We start from the raw sequence: 21,223 nt of genomic DNA on the forward strand, positions 1-21,223 counted from the left end.
GCGACACCGATCGCCGTCATATAAAGTTACAAGTCTCAAGTGCAAGTGGCTAATGAGTGTATCATTGCAGCTTATTTTCAAAGCCATGTGACCAATGGGATTGTGTATCATGCGATCCTCATCACATCTCACCACAGAGGGTGCCCTTGTAATTAAAATGAATTGATTATTGTCTGTGCTTGCTGGACATAGATTGTTCACCATGTCCAAGGATTATATCAAGAGACATCGAAGGTGAATACATGTACTTCCGACATGTTATTTAGTTATCTAAACAAAAAATATTATATATATGGCCCCTGTTTGAAGTTGCTTTCATTTGGTGAAACCCATTTCAAAAACAGTAAAACTTGTGCATATAGGCCCTGTTTTTTATTCCAATGTGTAGGCCCAAGTGACTAACCTTTTTCAAGTTTATTCAGGTATCAGTTGGATACTTCCTGTTATGGTTGTTTGAAATCATAAAAGAAATCTGAAATTTGAACTTCTTTTCCAAGTCATGAAATATTTATGCTGCTAAGGTGTTGGAGAAATCGCTCAAATTGATAGGGAGTCCATAAAAATATTTCCAGGCATGCTGGGTTATCGGTGTGGTGCCCGTCAGACATGCTGCTATGCATGATGGGATAGCACTTGGCACCTGCCGTGATACAAGTTGTTGAGAGCACACAAAAAATATCACATTTCAAAGAGGAAGTGATGGTGGTAAATTTTGTCAACATTGCAATGTACATGTAAATGTAGGACACCTTTATTCAGTTTATTGTCAACTAAATTTATATCAAATGATAAAGGACCAGCAAAGATGTTTTTCATAACCATTGGGCCTGCCATATGTGTTCTTTTGGTCAATGTAGCATCCATATTATGTTTTGTTGGTTGATTTTGACTTATGATAAATGGGAAATTGCAACCCATACCACATTTTACTTATGCTTGAACTCTGAAAGTTAAAAAAAAGGTCCTCAAGTTGACTATTTATTTTCAAAGCTGTAAAGTATAGGCCTACTCTTTCCCTTTCATTTTTTTTACCACCACTTTTTGTGTTATGGCCGGTTTGGTCTTATCCCTCATCAAATGGGTAGTGTGTGAAAGATGGTTGCTCCCCGCCAGCATACCAATCACTGACCTTTTGACCTGCTAAAGTCACACAGATACTGCTCCTCATTGGAGCGATTCATCCTCTTTTCAGCTCCAAATCCAAGCTTTTTAGTAGAAGGGCTGGTTGCCACATTGCATGTATTAGACTTAGACTGTTCATGTGATCGCAAGGAAAGATTTGTAGTTTCTAAGAAGAACAGAATTTCAATTGCAAATGTCTTTTTTTTTTTACATTGAATGAAGTACTTTTGAGTCTTCTGAAATGGAATGGACAGAGAAAAGTGGACAAGATGTGAAGAATAAGAATGAGACTTTGAGAGAGAAGAGAGAGAGAGATATAGAGAGAGGGAGGAGGAGGAAGAAAACATGACTAGACAAAGAGAGAAAGTCAAGTAGAATGAAAGAGAAAGACATGCAATGTTCACACATTCTTGTGGTGTCTGAAGCATTATACCTAACATTCAACCGTAAAAGGTAAAAATCGGTCATACTTGACAGTTTGCGGCCTTCAGCCATTCTTTGCAAAAAAGGTTAACAGGGGTCAGCCAGAAATACCCTGTCTGATTCCTAAAACAAAATACATCTTCCATTCTTTTAGACAAGTCCCACTGTGAAGTGGCTCGGACAATATTTGTCTTCATCTTCCATGTGATACTTGTCAGTAACCGCCATCACCTCAAAGACCTACCCCACTTTCTTCTTCTTCCAAGTTTTTTCTTGGTTAATACCCCTAATCGTATTTTTGATTCAACAGAACTTTTCTTGGAAAATTGGAGTGCAATGGGGTGTTTGCCTGAAAACAATGGATGATTAGACATTTCAACGAGTTACTAAGAAGTAATAACATAGTTTGAGATGTTACTCATGCTCAAAGGAGATATGCATCAGGCCTCTTGAGTTATTCATTTCCCAAATGATTCATCCAAAATATGTTGCAATAGATTTACAAACCATGCAATCTGAATTCATTTCAAATCATGTCAGTGTTCTTTTTTTTCTTACACTCTTGTTAGACTATCAAATTCTCTACTATGATATTTTTCTCACTATCACCCCCCCCCCAAAAAAAAAAATTATAATAATAATCTCTATTTTAAAATTATGTTGCAAGTTTTTTACATGTCAAGTTTCTTTCTCTTTTTATTTCTTCCCTTTATCCAAGGAGTTATTCAAAATACTTCCCCATAGCACCCTAGTTATGGCCTATATTTTTTCTTGGGGGGAGGGGGTGGATGTCTTATTTCTGGAACCTCATTCTCCCACCAGTACACTACCCATCCCAGTATTCTTGTCTTCCTGTACAAATAGAGCCAAGACAACAACCTTGCCTGTAGCCCAAGCCTTCCTCCCTCATCACCAGCTCCCCTCCGGCTACCACTTGGCATGTTTACCCATGTCACTCAACCCGTATCCAAACCAAACTTCATAGCTGGCCCAGATAGGGTTAAACACTCGCACCCCTCGGCTACCAAGCCCTCCATCTCACACCCCTTCGGTCACCGGTATGGTGGTCCCCTTCAACCTTCTTTTACATCTCCTTACAGAACTTAGAAATCAATATCTTTGCCTCCTATACTGTACAGACTACAGGTCTCTGTAATTATGTAACGTAATAACGTGATGTCCTGATGGTCTGGCCCAGTATTGTGAAAACATAAATTCTGTAGGCCTACATGATATGATGATGATTAAAAAAAGATTGCTTTGTGTGAAATGTTAAATACATGATATTTAAGATATAATGGGCAATAATTGAAGGAAGAATTTTTGCCCATTCTTAATATATAGTGTGTAGTTGTAAAATGCTGTTTCCATATTAAACAAAACTGTTTTTCATTACTTTATTCACTATATCTTGATGTCACAATTTCTCTCTTTTTTTCCCTCATCTACAGCAATAACAACAACAGCCCTGAAGGCATGCTAGAACTTGGCTCCCTGTCCGCTAGTCTCAACCTCCCCAGTGTTGGGTCCAGGGATATCCCGTCTCCTACATCGGAAGCACCGCCCTGTAAGAGGCTATACATCATGGAAGGACCCGTTCATATCTCCGTTGGACCACAGATCCAGAACAGATACCTGGTGCTCATGAATGATACGCTGCTTATCGCTAAACCAAAGTAAGCATTGTCTCTTTTAGAAATTCTTGACAATTTCCAAAGACTGTTATTATTAAAAGGACCGAGGTAGCAAATAGGGTCAATGGGAAATGAAAAAAAATTGAGAATTCAAAAGAAAAAGGTGACTCTGTGTTCTCTCAGGGAACAGCAGTGTAGCCTATAGCAGAATCTCTAGTGGATACTGTAGATCTGTAGGCCTATCTTCTGTTAGCTGACCAGTCAAGAAAGGCAAGATTTTTTCTTTTAAATGTCATTTAAAATTATGCAACTATTATACACTGATTAGCCTGCCATAACTGTGTTAGGGAATGATGATTTTCTTATTATTTTCCATTCTGTTGACATTAATAAAGTCTTCAATCCATGTTCATCATGATTCATGTCCTTCCCTTTTCCCTTTCTCAGGTCGGCTACTTCGTTGAGACTGAAACACAGGTTAAGAGTTGGGGAACTCTGGCTCAACACCTGCATCGACGAGGTCAGTGAGGTCATCAAATCACATGACTGTTCTTTCGTCTTGGGTTGGCCGACAAACAACGTGGTGCTCACGTTTGCATCCAATCAGGAGAGGGAGCTCTGGTGGCAGAAACTTAGCACGTAAGAAATCCTCTTTTTTTTCTTTTCTTGAACATGACTCACTTCATGTTGGACAGTGCTACAAACATGTACGATCTGACGATTGGGTGTAAGAATTTCAGTGTTGGTTAGGTCATGGGAATCTGGTATGAATATAAAACTGAGAGTTTAATTATCTTTAGGGTTTGAAGTTCAAAGTGATGCTAGGATTTTTTTTCAATGTTAGTTCCAGTGTTTCATTCAGGTTTTGGAATTGGAGTAGGTATTGGGGTTGGGTTGGGGTAAAGTTCATAATTGTTGTAGGATAGGATAGCAACTGTAGACCAATATTCAGTAGATCTCCCTTGCAATTTCTTTCAGAGCAACATTGTTTGATATCTTGATTTCTATTTTAGATTGATGTACAATGCTCTAGTTTATTCTTTCATGAGGAGACATAAGGGTAATGCTGGTTGTGTAAAGTAAGATCTTCGTCCCCCCCCCCCCCCCAAGAGTTTTCTGGTGCCATTCTAGAGTGGTACTCAATGCCTTTGAGTGTTATAGTCAACAAATGAATAGTATAGAATACACATCATCAAGGACACACCGGTTCCTCTTAAAAAAATGTCTCCCTATCGGAGCTTCTCAATGCTTTCATGTCTGTCTGTAATTGATGTCTTTCAGTAATCTTCAAGGGTACTATTCAAATTGGAATCAATTCGATTCATTGACATGGGTTCATCGAAGAGACCCATGTTCCTATATTTCAAGGGAATGCCAGATGGAGGGATAATAAATACTTCTTTGACTTATGTTTATTTGATTAAAAAGTGAGGTGGATTTGTTTAGGACGGGTTATCGGGAGGTCTGTTTGAGTTAAACATACAGAGAGACAGTCGGACTCACAATTGGATTGAAAACCAAATGTCATTATGTGACTTCCGATCCAGCTCTCGTTTACACGGCGGCGGCATTGACGTTATTCATAAAATCAAATAAGAGAAAACGTTCTATTGGTTGATTGGATCTGTTCACACCGGATCTTGTTACAAACCACCCCACACACACGCAACAAATTACATCAGTATGGTGGGCCATGTTCAGATAAACGTTACTTGAATCGTCTCCAGAGTTTCAATGGGATAATTCTGTAGCCCTGGCCTTACTTAAAGGGGTGTTTCTCCTTGCCATTGAAAACTTTCACATGTAGAAGTGTATGAGGATCATTCCTGTCTAAATCCTTATTTGGAAATGTTCCCACTCTATCTGGAGTATCCATTATTTCCTGCAGACTTAAAAGCCCTATTGAAAGCATTTAAGCATTCTGAAATCATCATTCTTTTTGTTGGCAATTCTTCTAATTAAACTACAGCTTTTCTGTGCTTTTTCTTTTTCCCTTTGATACATTAAAGTTACAATTGTTTTTCATCTAAATGGATTTTTCTTTCTCTGTTGATATTCAACACCATCCGTACAATGCTTTTGGTTATAATAAAGAATCTTGTAAAATAATTAGTAAAAACATGTAACACATTAGATAATATGACAATCTCCAAGGATGTTCTAAACCTTCTGGGAAGAGCACAACTTCATGTGGAAGTTCACAAACTCATACCTCACAAAATATCTACCAGTGTCTCTACAAATTTAAAAGAAACATACCAACTTTGGCGGAAAAGGGAGGGGGATATCAAGGAAGTTTTGAGATTTGTTTTTGGCTTTGTTCTTGTTAGAGTTCCCTCTAAGTTTCATCTCCCGAGACTTTAAACTTGACAGATATGAACTAACCTTCACCCCACACATCAAACACTCGCTCTCCCTAGACTAGGGTTGTATTAGCAACCAATTTGGACTTGTGATTTAAGATGGATACCAAGAGCCCCAGAATTATAATGGGTACCATATTTTATCTGCCACTTGTTAGAATATGTAGCAAATAATGGAATTTAGTGCATTTTCTCTCTCTATCTCTGTTATAAAATGCACTTATACTTAATTCATATATAGCAAAACTGATAGGGACTGTTTTCAAGGTTGAGATATATGTAAATATGAGAAGAAACAACTTTATGTTGTATCAGAGCAGTTAACCCTGATTTCATAGTACCTTAAAAAAGTTATCCGTCATTTTCTTTAAATTTTGTTTTTCTCGTGGACTCGATGGTCAAGTTTGATAGCCTATTGTTTCTATGTTTTCATTTATAAGTCAAGTGAAAGAATTTCAGTAGACTGTAAATAATAAAATTGCTGTATTGTTATTTATTTTCATTCATGATTGTAGGCACATTGAAGTGAAGCGGAAGGAAGATGAAGGAAAGTCTGTTCAAGTCAGGGTACTCAACAGAGATCAGGAGTACTCCGCATTTCCGGTAAGAATTAACTAGGATTGGCAACAAATCTACCAGACTTATTGACCAATTCATGAGAGGGATTGGAGGAAGAATGAAATTGTATACTTTTTATTCCTCTTATGAAAAAAATGATTGATAACAATTATGTATTGGATGAATAAAAAAAATAGATGATACACAATTAAATTTGATATTTTTTAAATGAATGAATGAAAGGATAAAGGATGAGGGAGAAATGAACAAATCACAAATAAACAAAGGAATCATAAATAATTAACTTGAGTTAAATTAGTATTGAATAATAATAAATATGGAATTAAATTACAATCAAATTGATATGTACTTAAGTAGTTTAGATAATTCATTAATACAGAAATAAAGGAAGTGAGTTATTAAAATACTACTTAAAATAATTAATAAATAAACAGAATACTTTGATATTATAGTGTTTGAGAGTTTTAAATCAAATACAAATTGAACAGGAACCAACAACAGGAAAAAATGTCACCAATGCGTATTATGCAACATAGAAGCAACCATGATAGGTATGAAGAATTGATCATGCCTGAGTGATACGCAGGAAATATTAATTTAGTAGTACGTAAACCTTCTCTGAAATCACCCTCAAAATATTCAAAGAATCAATACTCCTCACCTGCCAGACCACTTCCCTATTGGATTACGTCAGCGAACCTCCCCCACTGATCTGAAGTCTCGTAGTAGTGAGATCTACTACGTCTTAGACAGTGACTAATAAATGTGCTAAGAGTCACCATCATCACATGAATTGCCCACTGAGTATCATGTACTTCTTTGTTGCCCTTGCAAAAGATATTACTGTGGGGTTTTTTTCATGTTGAGCTGTAAGAGTTCATTTCATATACTTAAATCATTTTTTTGTAATTTCTAGGGCATAATAGGATAACACATTCATGAATTGAAATCCTAAATTCATACATGATTATACTCAGGCAAAACAATATAACCGACATAGCTCAGTGTCTTGTCTCCTGCGGGAGGAACTTATAGACCAAACTATGAGTTTCAGCCCCTGATGATGTCATCTTTGATGATTATCTGGGCTTCCGCTTTGGCGTTGAGGGAAAGCTGTGTATCGTTGGATAGAAGTTTAATTGGCTGTCATTCTAATACAAGCCGTATTTGGTCAACACAGACTTGAAGTTCTGTCGCTGTGTGCTGGCACATGTTCACAGCAAAATCAAAGTAGTGGCATATTCGAAAGAAGTTCTTACAGGAAAAATAGATATATAATTGATTTTGTCTGGATTGTTCTTCATATCATTCAAAATGGGCAAGTTTTTTCTTACATGTTACTAGTATTGTTTTCTGACCTCTTTGGAACCTTTTCCGTCATTTAAAATTTTATTTTCTTTTCTACAAAAATTTAGTTCAACCTGATCAGTGCCCCTTGACATAGAAGAATTGATATCAATCATATGTCTATGGCAAGTCAATGATGAGTTGCAAGTAATTGTATGTAATGGTATTTCATTACAGATCACTTATCAGGGTGTTGTTTTAGCTATTAGTTGTACTGGATCCTATCTGTATTTGATGTATCTTTCTTTTCTTCTCCAGTCCAAAACCTTACAGATCGGCAACCACCAACATTCAAGTGACCTGCTGGATATGGCCATGCAGGAGTTTGGTATGCCAGAAGATGCTAGAAATGATTTCCAACTCTGGGTGCAGTCAGGCAGGGAAGATTCTCTCTATCCACTCATAGGTAAGATCACTCCACGTTTCATTTCTTTCCCTCTCCAATCATCCATTCTGCTTAACATCCTAATGCGGTATCTCAATTACAGTAGATGGCATTTTCTAAAGCTTCATATGAATTCCCCCTTCCCTTTAGTGAGGATATCTCTATTGTCTGTAATTTTCATTTTTACAAGATCCATTTATATTCAGATCACATCACATATCTCATGCTTGATATGAAAATATTTAATCGCTGAGTAATTTACATAAAGATAAATGAGGTTTTGAGGTACAGAATCAACAATTTTTCTAAAGCTATAGAATCGAGAAGTAAAATATTTCGTGTTATAGAATTCTAACAAATGGTTGTGAAGTTTGTATGCTTCTAATCGATATAGATCTTATATTTTTGGTGAAAATTTACAAAGTTGAATTTGCATTTTAATTTTTCAGGTCACGAGTATCCTTATGCAATCAAGATGAGTCACATTCGAGATGCCCAAGACAAACCAAGTGATGTGGTCTTCAGTTCCGAGATGGACCACCTATCGTCTGCTGAGAACGAACTCAGAGAACATCAATGTCAGTTTATCATCAGGAGGAAAGGAAAGACTGGTACAGGAGGAATCGGTAGGTGTCTTAGAGCAAAGAGTGGTTTCTCAGAGAGATGGGTGTAATTTAGCATTGCACTTAAATTCATAGTTACAATTGATGTGTCTGACATCATCAGAGTTTATGGATAGAGGCCATGTGTTACAGTGAAGTCATCAATAATTCACTCATTAGTGTTTTGTGAAACAACATCCAGAATCCTGGTTCCTGTTCTTGATATAGGGTTGTAAATGACTATGATGGGCGCCAAAACCATTTCATTTGATGGCCTTATTAGAGAACTTTCTCCTGAAATTAATTTCCTGTAGATCAGAAGTTTTTTAATATGAAGTTCAATGGAATTCAAAGTAGCCAGGCGTTGCATTTTTCTGTTGAAGAAACATATTATTGATCAAGTCTTAAATTCTTGACATGATTTTACCAGTTCAAACATTTCTTTTTCTTTGTCTAGATTCCTCAGCTATCCAGAGAAGACTGAAGAAAGGGCGTAAGTCTCCTTTCAAGCTTTCCTTCAAGAGGAGTATCTCAAACAAAGATGGATCCTCACCAGGATCATCTCCACTATCACCCCATGCAAGGTAAGATCACATCTCCACTTCTCACCCCCCTCGCTTCAATTTCTTCTCCCTCTCTTTCTTCCTCACTTCCCTCGTTCCTTCTTTCTCTTTACCTTACCCTTTCCCTATTTCTCTCTCTTGCTTTCCTTCTCTCTTCCCTTCCATCCTTTCTCATTCCTTACCTGTTTATCTATTCCCCTCTTTCTTCCTCCATCACAACCACTATCCCCTCTCTCCTACTCCCCCCTCATTTACTCTTTCTCCACCTCCTCCTTTACCTCTTTTCCTTCATTCTCTCCTCCAATATCTCTAAATTCACATGCTTTGATGTGTTAGCGTTTTTAACATGCTACATGATTCATGATTATCAATGACTGAAGTATGCTAGGAAGTAATATAATTCTCTTCCAATCTCTCCCCCATTCCTCTCCACCCAGGTTATTTGGTCTTCCATTGAGCATGGTATGTCCAGAGAACACCTTGCCCAAGCCCATCCAAGACCTCCTGACCACCCTCTACCACCAGGCTCCATTCGTGACGGGGATCTTCAGAAAGTCCGCCAACGCCAGGGTGTCCCGTGAGCTGCGGGAGGCCCTCGATGCCGGGGAGCAGTGCAGTCTGGATGATGTGTCCGTCCACGTTGCTGCATCTGTCCTCAAGGTATGCTTTTACTTGTCACAATGCCACAGATATGTCAGGGCTGATGATTCAGAAATTTAGAACATTTCAGCAATGGTTCTTTCCATCAACATTTATGGCATTTGACCAATTACATAGAAATTATTATACTAACTATACCATGATGATAAATACCCGAAACAGCCAATCAAAATCAAGGTTTCCATGGTATTTATCACTTTGCCAACAAACTTAGAAAAGGGACCAAGATTGTATATTGCATTATGTGTTGTAACTGCCTCTACACATGTGTACATAAAATAGCAATTACATCTATTTGTAAGAGACAGCTGATTTTCTGACATGTTGGTGCCTCTAGTCATAGGCTCGTATTTGTCCATCAGATTTACCAACTTCCTATGGACATTTCCTATGAGTCTTCATGATTTCCTTCCCAAGGTATCAGCTGGTTAGGTTGGCCCTACTATTGATTAGGGAGGGGAGCACAATTTGTTCATAATTTGATTTGAGTAGGAAAAGAGAATGACAGATTTTAGTGAGCGGTCATGAAAGGTCACATGAACATTTTGAATAAGTCACTTTGACTTGGATTGCTGTAGTAGTTCAGACCGCAGCATTAGCACGTGATTAAGAAAAATACTTAGCTGTTTTCTTTATAATTATCATCAACATTAACATGAACTGCACGGCCTTATGAATCAAGAACAAATATTTGTTAAATTTCTTTGCTTATGATTTGAGTATATATCTTAAATGTATTTCAGCAAACAAATTGTAATAGTTTAATTCATCTTTCGATTTTACTGTCTCTCTTTTTAACAGGACTTCCTACGTAGTCTTCCAGACAGTCTACTGGTGTGTAGTCAGTGTGAGGAATGGATCAGTACCATAGACATTGCTGACAAGGAAGAGAAGCTTCAAGCCATCAAAAGGTGAGTCGAAACCCCCATGATCTATATTGGATTCAACCTGGTGAATTGTGTTGTACCAGCAGAGGATCATACCATTTTGAATTCCAGGGGTGTGATTCAATGAAGCTGCCATAATCACACCAATGGCGTGTTCAGGCACAATATTCAGAGCCAGAATGAATGATTTAAAATGCATATGGCTGCTTTCTTGTTTGTTCTAAATGCATTCATACATGATGTAGACTCAGTGAGGATATGTTTTCTTGGGGAATAGCATATAATGTAAGCCATGCCTAAGGTGTTATAATGGTCATATCATATTGTGATGCTAATGTATCGCTCATCTTTATTGCAGCTTGCTGGGTCAACTGTTGGATATCAACCAGGTGTTGCTTCGACACCTGTTCAACGTTTTGTACTACGTTTCCCTCCATATGGATGAGAACAACATGAACAGCTACAACCTGTCAATCTGTGTTGCACCAAGCATGCTCTGGCCTCCAGCCAATGCTGGCCCTGTAACTCAGGTGTGTATGCAATCCTCTTCAGCTTGACATATATCTATGTTATCCTCAATTGATTTCTTTTGTTGCAATTGCTGCAGAATGTAGGTATAACAAAAATTTTAATATTTGTGGACATGAGCTTTTACTCTCCATCCATGACAAAAATCTTCATAAATGCCCTTGTTTAATGGTATCACCACAGCTTTTTGAACTCCCTCTGTCTTATTTTTTCATATCAAAGATGAAAATTTGTTCAATGCAACGCTTGATAGGAAAGACTGTTTTTCTCATGTTTAATAGAAAACTGGTAATTCCTTTAGAATATGCAGTGAAGTGGTTGCATATTTCATTTTATAATATCCATGTCAATTTCAAAGTCATATTTTACCACTGAGATGTGAATGACTTGATGTGGTTTGATTATTAAATCATTCATCATTTATTTCCTTTTTTTACAGGCTATGGCCACTAAGAAGATCCCAGCAGTGGTGGAGTTCATCATTGACAATGTCAAGGAAGTGTTTGGTGATGATGTCTTGACACTCTTTGGAGAACCACCCGTCCAGGCAACAGAGCGAAGGAGACATGACTCTAGTGGTGACTCTGATAGTATGAATGAGGTGTCGCCGTTCATCAAGCGTGATGACTCTTCTCTGGACAGTATTGAGAAAGAGTTCTTTGCTAATGACAATGAACAAGAGCCCATTGGGGCCATCCACAAGTGGAACTATGGAACCACTCCAGTGCTATCACCATCAACTCTGAGCCGGGATTCTGGCATTACATCCAGCGATAATCAGTTATACCCTGACTCTGATAATACAGATACGACAGACTCTGGCATGGATTCCAAAGAAAAATTGAGTGTGGTGCCCAATGCAAGCGGGAGACCGGCTAAGATTTCCGCACAATTTAGCGATGATTTGTTCTGGAGGCAGAGGAGGGGTTCTGAGCCTGCCCCCATCTCTAAGGAAGCAGCAAGGCATCGCATGGCTTTGCTTGCAAGCTCGGCAAACAATACTGCAGACAATAGTCCAGAAATCTCTGATCAGGAATCATATAACCTTAGTGAGGACACACTGAAATTGATCAAGGATCTGAACAGGGATTGTTCATCAAATTTGTTGAATGCGATGTTACCCGAGGATATGCGATCCAACTCGAGAAAATCCAGTGCGAATGGCTCTGGTCTGCAAATAAATGAGAAAGGACTCGTTCCAAGTAATACCCAAAGTGTGAATTCTATGCCTACAACTCCTACAGAAGAAGATCCAATGCATTCTATTTCATATGGACGTAGACAATCTGTTCCTTCCATTGGATCAGGATCCCCAACATTCCCCCGTCGACTAACATCCAGTCGGCGCAGTGCTTCTTCAATGTCGTCTTCATCATCAGAGAGAATGAGCGATGCACAATCATCTAGTTCCTCTGAGAGACTGCATTCGTCTAAGCTAGGTATGAAACCCCAAAGGACTGAGATAGACATGACTAAGACTCTGCAAGCTGCCAGCTCTAACACCGGCCGCTTGTCACCTCATGGTGGGCCAAACATGGGACAGCATGGCTTTCAGCCAACCTACAAAAAACTGTTTATGAACTCTGATACGCGAGGCCTGCCTTCTCGGCCAAATGCTTTGCCAGTGCGACCAAGACACCATCCTAGACCATCACAAACCAAAGAAGCCACTCCTCCAAGGGAATTCTTCCCGAAGGATGCTACAACTCGCTCAACGACCCTGTCGCAGAGTCCGCGTAGTCTTCCCACTCACCAAGAGCAGACAGAGAAACGGACGCCTCCCATGAAACGCAACAGCAGTCCTTCCATTGCAATTGGTCAGCACACTAAGCAACGTGTCAGCAAGACCCAATCAGACTCGTCTCAATCCAGAACAACTCCACCTACTTATCAAGAAGCCATGAATAGACGAGCATTCCTCCAAAGAAGTACAAAGAGTCTGGACACTGAAGTGTTGACTGTGGCCTCTGACCAGAGTCCCAGAAGGAGATCAACCGAAGCCAATGTTGCCAAGCACCGGCATGAAGAAAGGCCAGGCAAACCGAAACGTCATCTCACAGCTGGAGGTATCATTTTTCTGGACTCTGATACCGATTCCAGTGATGACAATGGTGATTATAGGAATGGATATGGATCTGGAAAAGGTCGTGGAGTGAGACGTACATCAAGTGATAGCGTTGCTACTAATCGCAAAGGGTCTTCTACATCTGTCCAGCGTAGCAGTAGCGATACTGCCAAGCCTGCAGGAAATGAGGTACGGACGAAACAACAGCAACGCAATGCTGAGAACACACGCAGGTCAAGCCAACCTGTGCCTCCTAGGAGACGGCATCATAATGGTGAAGTCCCTCGTAGAACATCTGCTGGTAACCATCCCGGCAGGAGACAACCAGAACCTACCAACTCATCAAAATCTTCTGACCCTGTGTCAGGACGCAGCACTGCCTTGCATTTCCCTTTCCCTGACCCTCGCGCTGAACCACCCTCCTCCCCTCTAGCCTCCCCTCGCTCCAAAGCAAACATGGATGCCAAGAACGGACTCAAGAAAGTTTCTGGGAGTGAGCAAACAGTTAGTCAAGCACGTGCCGATTGGCAAAGAAAGAAGACCTCGATCGGCAAGGACCTGAAACTTACTGTTCACGACCTTGCAAACATTGACTATACAGATGAATCCTATGTATGATCTATCCCTTGAAACTATATTCTGTGATCAAGTTATTTGGTCTGTCATACTGAATCACCTAATTTGTTCTTTTTTATCAGAATCAAATGTATTCAGGTTAGCAGGTAATATACTGTTGCCATTCCATGTTAATGTTGTGATGAAAGTGTTTTAGTACTTGTATAATGATGTCTCGTGTTGTATGTGGTCCATTTGTATATCATGGCTTATATCTTGTAGATTCAGCAAAGCCATAATGTTTTATTAATTTTGAGTAAATTTTTATTACCCTAGAAAAAACTGTAGAATTCTTCACCATTAACCCTGTGTTGGCTAGGTACCGACACTCTAGTTCATCTTCTAGTCTCGGTCAAAATTCTGTCTTTCTGTCTTGCTATTGTAACATATGGATGAACTGTAGCATGGATGGTAAGATGAAACCGAGGATGGCACGGTAACATAAACTATCTCACTTAACTTTTGAATGTGTGCTAAGCTTGGCTGATAAGGAACTCTTTATTACTATGTAATATCTGAGAATGTTCAATGTCAGAGTAGCGATAAGTCTTATCTTTCAAAAAAAGTAATAATTGATATCTCTCTGACTCAGCAGACAAGAAATGGAGGTTAATCTAATGTAGAACGAAATGTTGCCTTTCCCTATCACCTTGTTGTTACTACAGAGATTACAAATTCTTAAAATTGTTAGATGTCATTAATTACATAGAAGTATAGCTTTTCTTTGATATGTTTTGTGAAATCAGTCCCAGAATAGTTTTCATGTGTTTCCAGTATTTCTAAAGGACTTTACATTCTGTTATAATATTAATGCAGTATTTCATATGATCTACAAAAAGGGGTTAAAAACAGAACACTCCACACACAAGAATATTATTTTAATGAAAGCTTTATGACTTTTTACGAGTCTGGCGTCGTTGATATCCATTACTTCATTAGAGGTTTGACATGGAATTACTTTCAACTTTTTTAATAAACAGTGTATTTGTATAATGTTTCTCGTAGTTAAGTGTGTAGATGTTTTAATGTCATGGTGACATGTTAAGTTCTTAAGGAAGTTTACTTTAGGTGTGTAAAAAAATGATAACCAACTACCTCATTCATTTTTAAAAAGCTTTTAGCTTTTCATGTCAGTGAAAGATGCATAATAACTAAATTTCTATAGGATATTTTTTTTCTATTTTTTTTTTTTCATTTTGATTTTGGAAATGTTTGATATGTGATGATATATTTATACATAAGTAAACCTCTACTTTGTTATGATATCATGCCGTAATTCATCATTTTCAAACAAGAGATTCCAATATAAATTACATCCTAAACATTTGTTTAAAACATGAGAAAGGTGATTTTGGTATATGTTTTAAGGGAAAAATCAAAACAGAGTGATTGTTTCCTTTAGAATGGTGAATCATTGGACCATTATATACAACTCTTCCATTTATGAAAAGCAATATACATGTATGATATTTACATAACTAAACTATCCGGATACTTTATTCAAAGGTTTGGATTGTTTTTAGATTGAGATTGGAATGTACGATCCTTCAATTACTTCGACCAACTTGTATTGACATGCTCCTTTTATATAAACTGATTAATTACTTCTCAATAGGCCCTGTTGTACATACAGCAAGAGGCTTCACTGGTTGAATATAAAACCACTTTTGTGTATATGCATTTCAAGTGAAGAGAGTAATCAAAATACATGTTGCTTTTCAGAACAATATCTTGTGATTCTTTTCCTGCCTTTCAGCTACTTTGATTGAAATTTACTTGGGGAAAATTAAGTACACTGAATTGAATTTTCTTTGTCACTTTAGATCTTTGAATGAGTGAAGATAAGAATGTGATTTTTGTCATTTTTATGTTTACTGATGTAGGTGAAATATTTTCATCTATTTTATTTGTTACCAATATCTCACATATACACAGTTACTGGTACAAATTATAACCACAAATACTTATGCAATATTTTTCACTCTCTGCTACTCTATTGGCATGTATCACAAACAATTTTTGACAATTTTGTTGTAATGAATATTATGCTTTTGTCTTATTTTCAAGACAATAATCTTTTTTTTTTCATATCAAACATGACCAAGCCAACTTTGTATACTCACTGATCATATGTCATGTAACAGACAACACCATTCATGATATGTACAGTTTTCTCTATTGTACATATCAATGTTAAAGTGTACAGCTTTCATCCTTTCTTATTTGTTTAAAGAATTGATGTAGAGGGCGCCCTTTTGTATTATTTCTATAGCCTTGTACATGGATGCCACATGGTGGTACCACATTTTTTGTAAGTATCTGTACAGAATTAATGCCACAAGTTATGCCAGTATTTTATTCACATATTTATGCAAATAGTAATTAAAAAAACCTGGAAAATTAATTTTTTTTTTCTCATTGTTTTTTTTTTCTAATTAAGAATGACTCGAAAGTAAAGTAGGAGATGATATTCAGGGAGAAAGGTGGATAAAAATATGATGCTGATGGTGATTGTGGTGGTGGTGATGGTGATGATGATGATTATGATGATGATCGTGATGATAATGCTGCTGCTGACGGCGATGGTGATGATAGTGATGGCGATGATATAATGGTGATGGTGATGATGATGATAAACCTGATGATAATGGTGGTGGTGGTGCTGGTATTATTTTGATGATGGTGATAAAGGGGACCATCATGATAATGATATGGTGATGTTGGTAATGATCATGGTTTTGATGATGTGATGATGATCAGATCACGGGCAGCGCCAAAGGGGGAGGAGGCAGACTGGGCTTTTTTTTCAAGTGAGAAAAAAAGAGAATAAAATGAAAAGGAAGGAAAAGTGTAGAAAGGAGAGGGTTGGGTGGTGAAACTCTTTGATACCAAAATATTCAATTTAAATATAATATTACCTCACATTTACATCGTCTTTCCCCCGTCCACCCCCCCCCCCCCCGCCCATCAAAATATCCTGGTGCAGTCTCTGACGATAATGATAATGTTGTTAATAATCATGAAAATCGTTGCCATAGTGATAATTATTACAATGTTAATATGGGGTAGTTCTTAAACTTGACGTTGATGGTAATGATGGTGTGGATCATGCTAGTGATAATGGTGGTGGTGATTATACATATTGGGATTGAGCTTATCATTTTCTAACTCGATATTTACCGTCTCGTTTAATTGCCATCAGTCGCGTCAGTTCTTCGATATAGGCATTACTATACACCTAAATACTTCTGTGTTAATTTCAAAATCAGATCTCCGTAACAATAAGATCAGTACCTCACGAGTAAATGATTTAGAAACACCGCCATAACCGCCATTTTTTTTTTTAAACAGACGATTACGTTATTTCTTACCAACCGACACTTCTTCGGTTTTCAAGCAATAGTTACGCCCATGTCACCCGCCCTTCCTTGAAGAAATTCTTATCCGCTACTGTCAAAATGTATTGAATGGAGTCCACAGCCTGACGGTTTATATTTACTTGGTCTTCAAGAGTTGGTCTACTCCTCATATACTATAATACAACATGGGCTAAATCCATTTGGTCCACTATAATTTTGGTGTAATGTTTGTTCGGTCTACACTATGCTTGGTCTAATACCAACATATAATATGTCTGTTTGTTTGTTTGTTTGGATATATTTCCATATATGAAAATACACAAATATACAATCTAACAATGTAATATGGCGCATTTACATAATGATACTGTTCTTCCATTGGGTCCTTTTTCTTACATAAAGCATATAGTACATGCATATAAAACATAATACATCATTACAATAAATGTAAACAATACAAATCGAATACATTGCAACTCTTAATTGACACAACAAATGGAAATACAAAGACAGTTACCCGCACCCCACCCACGCCTGATTGTCACTTAGTCTAATTGAAGTCCAAATGGTCCCACTACTAATTATCTTGCTCTTTATCACATTAAAAAATGATTCCTAAACAGTTCATAATATAATCAAAGAGACTAGGCAATATTAGACCAAGTGGATATTCGACGAAATAGGTGTAGCCTAATTGGAATTAGACAACATATGTACTAAATTGCAATTAGACTAAATGGTTTATGGGACTAGACCATATGAGACCAAACGGAAAGTAGGCAAAGTGGGAGTAGACCAAGTGGCAATTACAAAATTGCAAAAGGACCGACTATTTGTATAGTGGCTTATGAATAAATACATATCTCACCAATCAAATAAGTGCAGTTTATCATTTTTCTGACAGGCGTCAGTACAACCAAGGAGTCCTGTGCTTGTGTAATCATCACTTTTCCCCAACGTACAACATCTCAGACTCCTTTAATTGCTCCGACCATGGACCTATTACGAATAATAATAGGTCCATGCTCCGACACATATATTGGTTTACCTCCTCCAAACCTAGCCTACACCATGGACCTACTATGCCTACACCGTCCCCTTCTCTCTCATTTTTCTCCCTCCCTTTCTCCCTTTGTCTTCCTCCTCCTCTTTGCCCCTTCATTCATTATTTTTTCCTCTTTTCTCGTTCCTTCTTTCCCCTTTTACTTTTCTTCTTTTCTCTTCCCTCTATTTTTTCCCCTCGCCCTTTTTTTTCATTTTCCCGACGGTAGTGAAGATTTACCGACGTTATCCACAGTAGTACTAGTAGGGGGAGGGTGCACACCCCCACTCCACCTCCCCCCCCCCCCCCCTTAGCGACGGCCCTGCTTCCAAATAATATAATCAGCACAATTTTTAAAGGGTGTAATACAAAATGAAAGTAATAATCTTAATTTTTTTAAAATATATAAATCTTGGGAGCATGATTCAAGATAAATTTGTGTTTACTTTTTAAAATCCTAAAATAATAAAAGTTAATTTATCATTTTTACTTTTTCTCGCGATTATCATTATCACTAAGCAGATTTAAATAGTTTACCTGGTGGATGTTTTATAAAGCTGTTCGTAAGTTAAGAGCGACTTTAAGAACGACTGGTGATCCTTTCTTGTGGTAAATGGTATGTACATCGGCGATGGTTTAGCGCGTAAGAACGGTTCACCAGTCGTTCTTAAAGTCGCTCTTAACCTACGAACAGCTTTATGAAACGGCCCCCCGATGGTTGAATCGCACAAGAAAAGACAATGACTAATACGATGACAATAGTTTTTATTTTGCAGCTCAGCAGCTCATTTAAATAGTCGTCTATTCGAATAGAACTCAATACAATTTATATGACCAAATCCAAAATTTAAACCTTTTCATAGTTACTGCCGATATAGGGATACTTTATAGCTGTGGTATTTTTATTCATTAAATGTCCACCAAGGTGTGAACGCACTTAGATTTTTATAAAATTTCAAGATTTTTTTATTAAATCGCATAAAGTTAGTACGATGCCATGGATATCAATATTACAGTGCTCTATAAAAAAAAAAAACCTTAGCGATAAGATATAAGAAGGCACAGTATTTATTGATTTCCTTTTGGTAGTGATTCGAAGCATGTAGTTGCCAAAACGACCATATTTATTTTCCAATTCAAGAGAGTGTTTTCAACCCCTTTCGCAAGACCATTGATGATTAACGATAGAAAACAAAAACCATGTTTGTATTGCTCATATATTATCATTGCAAAAATTGCTACTTTTATGGAGTTGAAAATGATTAGCAAGGCATGTATAAATGGAAAAAGAAAGGACAATTCTTTCACAATTTTTGTTCTAGCTGAATGTTAAACAAAAAGGTGAGACACTGAAAGGACAAGTCCACCCCAACAAAAAGCTGACTTTATTAAAAGGAGAAAAATCCGACAAGTACTCTGAAAATTTCATCAAATTCGGATGCAAAATAAGAAAGTTATAATAATTTAAAGTTTCAATTTTTTTAACAAAACAGTTACATGCACCTGGTCGGCATTTCTTTCGTATTAACATTATTGTTTTTATCATTGTTATTATTATTATTATAATCATTATTATTGTTGTTGCTGACGTCAGTGTCTGCTAAAAATAAACGAATTCTGAAGGTAAAATGTCTAGTTACATTTATATTTGCAAACTACAGCGTATCGTGGTTTACCTCCGATTGGCGCCAGCTTAACCACGTGATCATTGCGACAGTAGCCAATAAGAGCGCGACCCTCTCGATCTGTAGCTGGTGCGAAGGTGTTGGACATGCGACGATCCTTCGGTTTTTGAGGGTCCGGGCGAGGCTCGGCTGCAAGGAATTTGAAGAAAAGTTATTGTATTTGTATTAAGGTCTGATATCAGATAAAATATGATTTACAGCAACATACTAAAGTTGGATATAAACCTAAACAGAAAGCATAACAAGCATAACATATTTTAATGATTGAAATAAAAGAAAATAAAGCGTTTGAAGAACATGAATTAAACATTAATCATGGGATATGCATGTTAACAAACACCCTCTTGGTCAGGCCGTTCCTTCGCTCCCTGATTCTTGACCATTCACATTAAAAAAAAAAAAACCTTCCTGCGTTTGGCCATAGCATTATTTTCGTTCAATTTACTAACATAATCATTCATCTGAATGGATTCAATATCCATTCTTTTATGACATTCACTTCCCTTTTATTCTTCACAACTCGTTTGCTAATGAGTTGTGCAAGTTTCTTCAATTATTCCAATAATAATTCATGAAAGGCAAAATCACCTTCGCAAAGTGTCACAAAATTCACTGAGGTAATTGAGCATTCAATGTGCATCATACCGAAGAATTGGTACGATGCACAGATTCTTTCGTAATCTGTAATGTAAAGTCGGTAAGAAGCCATGTTCACGAATAAATCAAGTCGATACCACCAGCCTGCGAAGAAAAAGAAAAGTGAATGATGAGGGGACATATCTAAAGCCAGGGTTACACCAAAATCGAATTTTTCTCGACTAAATTCGGACTGATTCTGCCCGAATGTGGCCTAATTTGGATGGATTCGGAACCTATTGGTTTCTGATTCGGGAGTATTCTCCCGGGGGGGGGGGGGGCACTCGACCAAAAAAATGGTAGGTGTGTGCCGCGGGCGAGACAAAAACCGGGGGCCTTGGAGCGGACCTATTGTAAAAAGGAGGGTCCTCGGAACGGGCTTCGGAACTACAAATGCTTGTGAAAACGGGGGTCCTTGGAACGGCCGGAACGCTTGCGTGTGCATCCCTATGGAACGGGCATACGTGTATGCAGCTAGCCCAGAGGCCCGGGCGCGGGGTGCGCTCGCGCAGAGGCGATGGTCGGACAGCGCTCAGCGGCCGCTTTTCACCAAAATTGCAGCTCATTGTGGCGGATCAATGCGACCGGAACGGCGTAACGAAAAATATGCGAAGCTTTGGAGCGGATTTCTTTCTTCTTTTCTCTCGATAAGAAAAAATGCTATGCTTCGGAGCGGCTTTTTTAGTTTCTTTTCTTATTAAGATGAAAATGCTATGCCCTGGAACGGA

General features: G+C 37.9%; 1 protein-coding gene across 1 annotated transcript in view; it reads left to right on the plus strand.

Annotated features, from left to right (window-relative positions):
• Positions 1–16,177, plus strand: part of LOC129259113 (rho GTPase-activating protein 20-like) — a 28,702-nt gene extending 12,525 nt beyond the window's left edge. Inside the window, exons 3-12 of the mRNA XM_054897386.2 lie at positions 2,997–3,221; positions 3,627–3,818; positions 6,058–6,145; positions 7,727–7,874; positions 8,303–8,479; positions 8,913–9,039; positions 9,456–9,678; positions 10,480–10,589; positions 10,924–11,095; positions 11,533–16,177. Of these exons, the coding sequence (XP_054753361.2) occupies positions 2,997–3,221; positions 3,627–3,818; positions 6,058–6,145; positions 7,727–7,874; positions 8,303–8,479; positions 8,913–9,039; positions 9,456–9,678; positions 10,480–10,589; positions 10,924–11,095; positions 11,533–13,776 (3,706 nt within the window). The 3' untranslated portion in view covers positions 13,777–16,177. The remainder of the gene's footprint in view (positions 1–2,996; positions 3,222–3,626; positions 3,819–6,057; positions 6,146–7,726; positions 7,875–8,302; positions 8,480–8,912; positions 9,040–9,455; positions 9,679–10,479; positions 10,590–10,923; positions 11,096–11,532) is intronic.
• Positions 16,178–21,223: the final 5,046 nt, after the last annotated feature.

This window comes from Lytechinus pictus, chromosome 4, assembly GCF_037042905.1.
Source record: "Lytechinus pictus isolate F3 Inbred chromosome 4, Lp3.0, whole genome shotgun sequence".
Taxonomy (NCBI): domain Eukaryota; kingdom Metazoa; phylum Echinodermata; class Echinoidea; order Temnopleuroida; family Toxopneustidae; genus Lytechinus; species Lytechinus pictus.